General features: G+C 42.8%; 1 protein-coding gene across 3 annotated transcripts in view; it reads right to left on the bottom strand.

Moving 5' to 3' along the window:
* Positions 1–886: 886 nt before the first annotated feature.
* Positions 887–11210, bottom strand: part of agbl4 (ATP/GTP binding protein-like 4) — a 386899-nt gene continuing 376575 nt past the window's right edge. For all 3 annotated transcript variants that reach the window (XM_013135077.3, XM_020049097.2, XM_013135078.3), the window contains 2 exons: positions 1527–1629; positions 887–1430 (listed from right to left, as the gene is read on the bottom strand). In XM_013135077.3, coding sequence (XP_012990531.3) covers positions 1319–1430; positions 1527–1629 — 215 coding nt within the window. In that variant the 3' untranslated portion in view covers positions 887–1318. The remainder of the gene's footprint in view (positions 1431–1526; positions 1630–11210) is intronic.

The following is an 11210-nucleotide window of genomic DNA, read 5'->3' as shown; positions in this document are numbered from 1 at the left end:
GGCTAAAGAATTTATAAAAAATGTAAGGAAGGCTAATATGAAATATAATTTCTTGGCTATTAAACTGAAAATGTAGAAACAATTATCACTCGCATGCATAATTGTGTGATACAAGTAATTAGAAAGTAATGTGCCCAGTCTTGTTGCGCAAGCAATAGAGAATAATGGCTCTAGATAAAGCTTAAAATGATAGCAGCAAAGTGGGGACTATGCTCTTTGAAAAGAAGGAAGCCGTTTCCTGTGTGTGTGTGTTTATGTTGGAGGGGGAGAGAAAGGGACAAAGAAATAGAGAGATACTCAAACAAATGCTGCACTGCTGGACAGGTCAAAGTCTGACATATGTTCAGTGAAAGCATCAAAAGACAAATGTCTTTCATTATTCTCATGCAGCCTCTTAATCTTCTCTTCAACCATGTAAAAGTAATTTGTTTATGCTGTTATGCTGACCGATTGCCTCACTTATTCCAAATGACTGGTCTAAAAAACATGTTGTTTTTAACGCCAGACTTGAGTAATGTACCATTCTCTCTCACTCCCCTACTTATGCCTTTGTGTTGAGCAAATCTCATGGATCATGTTTTACATAATGCAGTGAAAAAGCACTCAGTGTTCTGAACAGATAGGTTGAATAGATGTTTACATTGCAGCATGAAAGGGAAGTAAATGGATATCAGTCTATTCAGTGTGTTAAATTCATTCTTGAGAGATGCCCATGTTGTTGAATAGGGATTCTAAATTCATAAATGTAATTGTTCTCTTGGTAAATTACTAATTGCAATCAAATCACCCAAGAATTTTGTACAGACAATAACTGAACATCAGTTTGAAGAATGTGTTGTTTTTCATAGTTTTTAATCAACAGAAAACCTAGATAAGGTTCTCCCTAAACAAAAATCTCTTGACCTCCTCAAAATAATGTTTAAGAAATTGACAAGATACACAAAATACATAATGTGTAAAAAAGAAAACACATTCACTTATTTACAATGACATAGAGCAAAGTAAAAAGCATGTTGTGGTCAAATATAAGAATAACGCATAAAGGGCTCAAACAGAGCAAACAGGTGTCATCTTGCTCCGTCCCATACATTGCATACAAAGTCCAACCAGCTTGATCTCAGGAAGTCCCAATGGTAAGTATCCTCCAATTAACATGCTCTCTCCAAACATCAAACTGAATCTTTAATTTCATGCTGGTTCGTCTCATTTTTCTCCAAGGATGTGTGGATGCTGTACTACAGGCCAGTGAGTCATACAGCTCCTACACAGGAATCAAACTGGACTGGTCTCTTCAGTACATTATGGCGCTGCCTGGCTTCTAGTAATCTCTGCGGACGCCCTGACTCTTCCTCTCCGCTGCCCTCTCCCCACCTGAGGACCTCCCGTTCCTGTTTCCATTCCCTTGTTGATCCTTGGACAATACTTCAATGCTAAGGACACAAAAAAGTTAAACATTTGTAAATATTACCCAAGTTTGGATGTTGAAATGAAAAGTCATAGAAATGCATCATCATCAGAAACACTACCTGTTGATGTGACTTGGGATCTGTGCTTTGTTTTCATCTATGAAGTGGTTGTGCTTGTAGTAGTCCAGGAATGTCCGGGCAACATTTCTTCCCAGCTTCATGTCTGAAGTGAACATGTTAAGATTGTTTCCTGTATCATGAACATATGGCTCTGTTGGCATTTAGTTCAGCAAACAGCAAGACCATTTCTACACGGCAGGGAGGCCTTTATTGGAGTTACACTGTTTCATCGCACAAACCGTCTACAACAAATCACTGTGGGGCTGATGAGGCCTCTGACAATCTACTATTCATGAAAAAAAATAAAGCCCAAGTTTAACCCACACAGAATGTGTTGAACCATTTGCAGTAAATAACTAAGCAATAACCAGTAGCGAAATGTGGCGTATAAATTACCAATGAACAACACACTGTGTTCTGTAATAAGTGAGGGTAAATCAACTCTACTTCAGTCTAGTCAGCCAAAAACGTGAAGGTAGAAGGCATCACAATGCAACAATTATTTACCTTGACTGGTCTTTCTTTAAAGTCGAGTCCCCACCACATTATGGAAGGCATCAATAATTTGAGACAATCCATCATAAACTGTAGCCAGTCTGCATGCAGTTGCCATGACACCAGGCTGGATTAGACAGCGGAACACAAATAACTCTAAAAATTATTATGATTGTTTTTGAATAATCTAGGACACTGTAAACAACCACTTCTGCGAATTGGGATGAATCAGTACACACATAAAAACTGTTACGCTACTGAGGAAAACAATGACAGAAGAACTGTCCTGATGTACAATTATAACTCAAAGGCTTGGAGACCCCCAAAAAATGGTGAGGAATACCAATAATCCATATTTCATCAGAGATGCAAGTGCTTCGTTGCTTGAAATGTGTTTTTTATCAGATAGAGTGAAATGATAAAATGACACAGAGACATAATCATTTACCTTTCTTGTCATTTCGTCTGTCATCTGTCAAACTTCTGTGATTGAAACAAGTGCCCATGAAGAAAATATATAAAGAAATTGATTTAGTCGTTTTTATTTTTTATTTTTCCAATTTCTTTCAACGTTCCGAAATTACCCAGGAAAGATAAATCCTAGACTATATAGGGTGAAATCCTATTACCCAAAGCCGTTAACTCATAAACAATCCATCCTTGGGCTGAATGGAGTGTCTGGGTTGGGGTCCACACCTTCGTGTCTTGTCAGTGAACGAGCACGCGCCCGCGCAAGCACACACACAGTTTGGAAGCTAACATGCCCTAGAGAACTTAAAGAGGCACGTAGGGTTCAATTCATTTGCCCCATTTTGGCTTTGAGTGCCAGCGCCTCCCTTACCCCCTTCCATGCCCCACTGTTGCTAGTCTGTCACCTTAGCCCGGGAAGGTGTTGTCTCTGTGGGCCGCCGTTCCTCACTCCACATGGCTCCAGCGTCTGTATAACACCCCATCTGTCTGGGGCAACAACCTCTGCATCAAGCCATGAGCTATTTCAGTCTCATAACCTGACATGAACTTAAAGTGAAAATAATCTTCTCTAGCTATGCTACAAGAGTAATGTGTCTCAATTCTAGCTTCTATGTCATGCTGAACGTCCTTTGAAGTGAGCACTATCATTTAGAAGGTTCTTCTGACTGTTATGATCTAACAGAGTTCGTTTTTAACCAGGAGTGCTCTCCAGGAGGTTATTCTAATAGGTCAAGCTACACCGGCCCCACCAGCCTACGAGAGACCATCATCCCTCATGTCTCCTTGACATCTTCATTTTCGACCTCGGGAAAGTTTTGTTTTACCCCTTGATCAACAGAAATGGGCGCCAGCCGCGAACGCACGCTCCGAGCAATGACAGAAATAGCCCAGGATCCTGTGGAGCACAGATGGCCTCTCAGCTTGTGTCACATCTCACATCTATTACAGGAAGTTGATGGGCGGCCGCGTCAGAAGGAGAAGACTTCATCACAGCTGCGGGCGGGACACTCCAGCACCCTGATTGGATGCTGGACCATTGCCAAAGGCAACCAGAGCGGTTGGGTTGGGCTGCGAGCGGCAGGAAGTGAGGACTCTGCCAAAGCACAGCCTAAGGGCCACTTGCAGGAGGGCAGAAAGTTCCGAAACATCCCCTCTACACACCAGGCAGGAGGAAAAGGTGTTGCATCATCAAGGCATGGGGAAGTTTGGCATCCCTTCATGCAACAGAGAATAAGCTAAAACAGGCACTTCAACAAAAAAGCCAAATGAACCAATCACTTCATCAGCGTTATTCTGCAAGTTGAATGGACTTCAAACAGAGAAAATCCAATTGTGTATTGCCCAATGGTGCTGCCAGTCACAACCTGCACTTGAACCCTGGCTGTTGTATTGCCACTACACCCCAAAGAAGTGCCTTAGACACTCATGACACTCTGGAGACCCTGAATGGACAAGAATTTCAGCTAATGTGTTAAGATTTTTTACTCTGCTACAAAATCTGCTCAAAGTGAGCTGAACTGGAATCACCCTGTCTAGTAAAATTGCGAATTCATCTTCACACTTGGAAGGCAACACTGGTTCAACTATATGCCCAAATAAACTATTGCAGCTCCTTGCCTTGTACTTATACTTTGAAATAACCAACTCTCCTCAAACAGCTGAATTCGATTTAGGACAGGCTTGTATTTCCCAGCATGCTCTACTGCAGATTGACTTTCTTTTTGTTTGTTTTTGAATGCGCATTAATTAGTTGTTGATTAATCGTATGCAACACAAGCATAGATTTTTCTAAACGAGTCCACCGAAGCCAATCCACTTAAAACACCTAGACCATATGAAGGCCATTAACATTTCTCTGTTACTATTCCAAGCTCCTTCCAATTTCTTGTCTCCAAAGAAAACAAGGCTGCCCCATGTAAGGAGACCGAGCGGCACAGTCAGGCAGAAAATAAGCCTCTCTAGAGGAACATTCCCTGCCGAAAAGGACAATATCTTACTCATGTTAATGTCTACACTAAATCTCCTTCCCAGGAGACAAAAGCAGGACATCCGTTTAAATGACTGGACACTAGACAGCTGGCTCTAAAGTCATTAGCAGTCTATTCTACTGTATCTCACAGAAAGGGCACGCCAGGGAATACAGGAGATCCTCGGGAAACAAGGCAAGAAATTGGGTGGTGAATTAGTGTCCTTCATCGCATTATCAGATGGATAACAGAAATGTGGAGGGAGACCCAACAGCCAAGCTCAAAGAGAACATCTGTGTGAAGTTTAAAGGTGAGGGTAACCCAACGTTTGGACCAATGGAATGTGAGGACATTAACAAGCGGGGAGGTCTGCTTGGAGTCCTAGCCAGCCACACCCACAGCGGTTCAAAGAGGATTCAGAGCTGCAGTGTCCTTGGCTTTAACGGGGCTTTAATATCCTGTCCACTCCCTTGTAGGATCGATGAAGGTCTTTGTTGTGACTCAAGGACAAGCCACATGATGAGGTGATGAGACAATGGGGAAATGGACACACCACAGCAGACCATTTGTTTACCAGTCTGTTCATTTGCTTTCAGCGTCACCCCACCCAGTCTGAACAGACGGACAATGATGCCCTGATGACATGGGACAAGACGTCGGCGTCCACAGCACACCAGCCCTAACAGGAAGACACATTAGGGACATCAGCGCCATCAATACCGTCTAGTGACAGACCTGTCACCCGGGTGTCACAAAGAGTCAATTAACAATGCTAATTAAAACAGTATACAGCGGCAAATGTTGCCCCCGCCCCTATCCAGCCCCACACATCCATCCACCCCAATGCCTCCATCCATCCCCAGATCCCCATGCCCCCTTCTACCCCCACGGCGACATCCACCCCCACGCCTCCATCCACACCCACGCACAGCAAAATTATACTTAAAGATCTTGTGTCCTTTTCCTATAGGACGAAAGCAAGAAAACGAGCATCACCAATGCCAGGCTGTAAATGCATAGAATGTGTATTAAGGTCCTAGAATGCTAATGTATAACACTTCATTCATTAAACATTCAAAACCTGTTACTCCCATTTACACATTACAGACGTCTGGACACAAAACATAGGCATGCACTACAGTGAGGAAGACACACACACACACACACAGAGCCATCAGATAGAGACACATTTTCATCAGACTCCTAATGGGTACTGACAGCAGTGATAAGGAGTGGCCCTGAGTGCTGCAGGTCCAGGGTCTGTCCACCATCCGCTGCTTAGGAGGAGCAGAGGTCAGCCGGCAGATTTGGCCAGTGGCTAGATTGGTAAGTGCGTACCCAACAATGTCCATCTCATGCCATAAAGCTCTCAGAGGCATGGGCTGAGCTGTATCAGATGACCTCTCTCCAGCTTTATCTGTCTAAAAGCCAGAAGGGATGGCAAAAAAAACTTCCTGAAACCAAGTCATGTTTCTCAAGTGTCCGCGTATACTTTCTAGTACGACAACTAACAGGGTATATCATCAAACAAAGGTATAATTTACCTTTATTGGACGATATAAAGTTGTCTACACCATTTGATTTAATTAATGATCTTGAGAGAATATTATTTCCAACTGGGGGAGCATACTTCCTGATAGCTATCATTTGCATACTTGTCACTGTCCATCAATTAAGTGTCATAATCAGCGAAGCCTGAAATGTTCAATTGGCAGGTTTGGTATTCAAATGTCCCTGAGTGAGTCACGCTCCCATTCTTTGGATGTGCCAATGTCATGCTGTTGTCAGAGTGATCTCCTAGACTGTAGCTGGCTGTCAGGCGGTGCCATCTCCAGGCTGGATACCAGCGGGCTACTGATTGATGTTGAAGCCGGGAGAAACCACTGAGGTGTCTGGTTCCACATTGTGCTTCTCGTGCTGTATCAATTTGTGTACGAAACGTATTTCAAGACAGCAAGACACTTAAGCGAGGCAGCGATACCAAACTAAGGCTTTGACAACATGGCTATGCTTGATTGAGTGAGACTTTTATGGTGAGACCCAGGGATAATAAGTCTTTCAGTGGCCGTCCGGAACCTAAAGGACAGGGTGAGAATGGCACACAGCCTTGAACATGGTGCTGTCTCTATTCAGTGGATCACAGGCCAGCATTGGCCTTGTTAACTTGTCAGAGTAAAAAGGGCAACATGCAGCTGCCTCTCACTACTGGCATATTTGGTCACATGACAGAGCTATGTAGTGAGAGGTCCAAACGACCTCTCATCGTGTTACTTTGAACCGATGGATGACACTGGGGAACGTTTTATAAAGTACCAAAAAAATATTGAGAGGATTTCAAAGTCATTGAGTACTTTCTCTGAGTCAAAGTGTCAAGCTGGGATTTTGAATAAGGTCCCAGATTCTCTCAACCTTGGCTCTCTGTCAATGATTATCTAACATCAATGTTTATTTACTACATCATCATGATTAAGGTTTAATGGAGAAAATGGAAGAAACCGAAAACCCCAAACTTAAGTATACTCATTTAAATCATATATTTTAAATATGAGATTTTTTTTGTTTATCTGAAACATAAAGAACTAAATATAACAGCACTTACTAAGTGTCTTGCTTCAAAGACTTAACACAACCGAAGTAAATCAGAACTTAAATTAATTATTTGAAAAACCTCCACCACAAAGTCTCTAAGTAAGAGGCTGTTATCATACCTCTCTGACAATGTTACCGACCATGCGAAAAGAGCCATAAAAGACCAACACACAGAAACGCCGGTGCTATGAAACCTCTGTGGAATCTTTCCAACAGGACAAGTGTAAAAACAAAAAAAGAGGCTAGTGAATTCTCCACATGAAATATTATTTCCCTCCATTTTGTGAGATTACAGGTGGTGCTAAATCATTAAACGACATAGAATATTCCAACTGTTTTGGCGAAGAACGTTCGCAGCTTGCTCATACAATATAATGAGCCTTTCAGACCTGGGTGACCATACACAGGGGAAGAGAAGGGAGGACAATTCTGTGAGATTGAACAATTTACTATCCGGCACTGTGAGAAGCTAGCTTTCTTAGGCCCTTTATAATGTGCCGAAAGTCCACACTGCTGGAAAGGTTACGAATTCAATTCTCGTGGCTACAACCATCTCAGCAGTAGACAGAGGAGGGAGGATTTAATTCAGGGGCCCAGGTAATTATTTATTTGTCATGATTTGTTTTTCGAGAGGTGGAGGAGGGGATCCAAAGCGTAAAGGTCTTTGTTGATGATTTCCACGCTCCGCAGACCACCTGATTCACTGGGGCGTAAAAAGCGACATGGTTGGTTCATTCAACCTGTTTGACCCCAATCTTTGCTCTACACTGAGTCCCCACTGCCCTCTCCCTGCGTAGTACAGACACACCCCCTCAGCATGACCTCCCTACCACCACGCTCCACCGGCTATGGAATTATTTAACATTTTATTTATTTGGATAAAATGGAAGGACAGCGGATCCAACTTTATGGGGGGATCTTCAGATCCACAGCTGGCGGAAGTGTCTGCTCATGTACGGATCACACATTCACTGTAGGCAGAGAAGAAGCTAGAAGCAAAAGATGCCCGTCAAATAAAGTTTAATCCAAACTTAATCAACACTAACAAGATCACAATGTGATCACTGTAATCTAAATAAAAAATCTAATTTAATAAAAAAAAGTATAAAGCGTGGATGAGAGTAAACTGGTTGGATTTGGGCCAGCAATCTGAGCTAAATAAAAATTGTGGGTTTGCCATAGCTCAACATTATAATTAAAACAAAATGCTCAGAAAAAACTAAAGGCAACTGAACATAACACAGGGCAAGTGGCTGAGATACAGACACATTTGTCCAACAGTGGAAGCCAAAACTCAGATCTTGTTGCTGAATATCATTAGACTTCAGTTGTTTTTGTTGTTTTCATTCCTTAAATTGTTGGTGTACAGTGGAATGGTTTGGAAGCTGGAATTATTTTGTGACATTTCAAATATGCAAATGTGCTTCAGCTCAGGGAGATTATAGGATACTAAATGAATAGGGATTACAGTCCTATGCAATCTATGACACAGATTAGATTCTGTATCATGGGTGTAATTATATGATAATACCAATTTATTGTGTGCACATGTAAAAACAATGTAGTTCCATATCATTAAAAATGTAATTTACATGCACTCTTGATATAGTATTACAACAAGATAAAAACAGACTTGGGTTTTGTAAAAATAAAATAAATAAAAAGATTCCCCTTTGATCTAAACAAACATTATTTGCCAATAACTTGGCCTCTATGAGTACAGCAAAGTGTGGAGAAAGAGAACACATGAGCAGAACTTGCCTGAACCTCCAGGTCATTTGGTCTGGTGTACTAAAGATCCTGGCAAAGTTCCACAGCCAAGGACTTAGGTTAACACCACGCGTTATTCAACTGACTCTCAGACAACAAACTATAGCCAACAGAGACCAAAAAAGACTTCTGGCAAACACTGCTGTTTCAGAAGCATAAAGCATTGGTATGAAGGGGCAGCCCTGTTCTGTTGGTCTTATCTCTTTCTATAAGCACAATGCACAGCGACAAATAATCATGGGACTTGTTATGCACTGATTATTTTGCACAGCGGCCACTTGTCTATGCAGGGCATGGCGATCAAAGCTGTCATGCTATGTGCATACACATTACAGCGTGAGTCTTTTCACAGCACAGCTCTATACTCTGGGAAAACAAAGGAACATTTTGAAGGAGAAGGGCATCACAGCTAACTTATGACTCCATCCAGAAACGGTAAATAGCTATTTTCTTTGTATCCCTGTTTCGATGCTAGGGGGAAATAATTTTCTGGCTGCAGAGTCATTGTACATGAATGGTTTTCTTCTTATTAAGACCCAACCAACTAGGTCATGAACTTGATAGATCAGTAAAGCACTAGGTACAAACACTGTAAGTGAAATGTTATATTTATTTAGTGCGACTCATCTTCAGAGGGACTTGCGTAAATTGTTGATTTCATACATTTGGTACCTTACAGTACTTTACTTTCTATTATATAGGAAGAGAGAGTATAAATGAGTCGATTAGAATCTGGAGATGATTACGCGGCCGTCATGGAAACATAGCCAGAATACCGAGTTAACACCTCTACTCTTATGGTGAAGTGCCATGGAATGTTTAATGACCAGCCATTTAAAGTCCCATTTGAAAGATGGCACCCTATAAATTGCAGTGTCCCCTTCACCCATACACAGGGCAATGTCCACTTCACTGCCCTGGAACACTGGGATTTGATCTTAGAAGCTATAGCTCTTTTAATAAACATGAATGAATACACACAGAAGGGAATCAATGCCCTGTAAATTAGGGTTGCTGGGATTGGGCTGTTTGCTGTGTTTTGGGGGATTACCAGGCTAGGCCAGAGCAACACAGTGTTACACCACAAAATACACCACACCCTCCTGGCACTAGAGGGCACTTAGGCTACACATAATCTTTCTTCTCATCTCCAACCAGACACTGGGTACTGCCCAACCCACTGTCTGCTCGTAGGCCACACCACTCTGGTTTTCCGCTTCCTCCCTGTTTAAATGAACAGAGATGTGTCTCCACTTTTCCAACAAAGTTTGTTGAGATTTAAAAACAGCAAGGTCACCTGAAGGTAGACACTGTTTAACACTGAATCCCTTTGGAATGAACAAAAAGATTGTGAGATTACCTGGGCGCTGTGTTCTATTTCTCATCCACAAAAGCCGAACCACGCATGCTCACCACCTCCATTGTAAACTAAATCAATGAGTCGGGCACAGCCTCCCCACTTTCACTAAGTATCAGCTGGAACATGGAACAGAGCAGCGCTCAGGTGGGTAGGGTCTGACCTGCCTCTTCCTCCACTCAACCCTGGGCTGCCTGTCGATTGAGCCGAGCCTCTCAATAATGACTCCAGGAATAATTAAGAAATCAATAGGCTTTCGTCTGGCCCTAAATGAGAGGTTGTTACTATAGGGGCAGGCAGCGTGTGGATAAACGCTCAGGGATGCAGCGTCGCCACAATAGACTGACATTATCACCCTCAGTACTCATTACTGGGGTCTACAGACGCCTGTTCTGTTGCCTGGTGTACAGACACGGCCCAGATCATTTTCACAGAGGCCAGACAGCTGCACTGGGCTGCCTTTTGTCTACTCAGGAGCAGCATTGATTTGGAGAATCAGAAATGTTATACTCTGGGGTATCTCCCTCAAAAAGGACACAAATTCAATCTGCCCACGGCACCCAGTCGCTGCGCGCAGGCCAGGCTTTAAGGGAGAGATTGTACATGTTGTTTGTGACATGCTTCGTTGTCCACAAACACGTTGAACACTGTTACCGTTGGTACACCGTCGTTTTTCTGGCACAGCAGCACAAGCCTTTCTTACAACAGGAGGTGAACAGTTTACACAGGATTGTCTTTCCTGGGACAGAACATCCCACTCAATATCTGCTTAACCAATCAGTGCTGCAGGTTGCAGTTGCCCAGCTCCTTCTGCTCCGGTTGGCTCTCTTTCCCTACTATGGATGGACAGGGTGTATAGATGTAACCATTAATCCACTCCAACACCTTATACATCTTTCTTTGTGGCGTGAAGCCCTGAAGGTCGGAGAGGAACTGTCACATGAGGAAAATGAACTGTGCATAAGTACCATCTCTGTCTCCTCCGTCCCTCCTCGAACAGCCAGCTGGTGAGACCAGAGTCCCCAGGGGAACCTT

This window comes from Esox lucius, chromosome 8 (genome assembly GCF_011004845.1).
Source record: "Esox lucius isolate fEsoLuc1 chromosome 8, fEsoLuc1.pri, whole genome shotgun sequence".
NCBI classification, from domain to species: Eukaryota; Metazoa; Chordata; class Actinopteri; order Esociformes; family Esocidae; genus Esox; species Esox lucius.
Note: the sequence above shows the minus strand (reverse complement) of the source record. Positions and strands in the feature narration are given on the sequence as shown.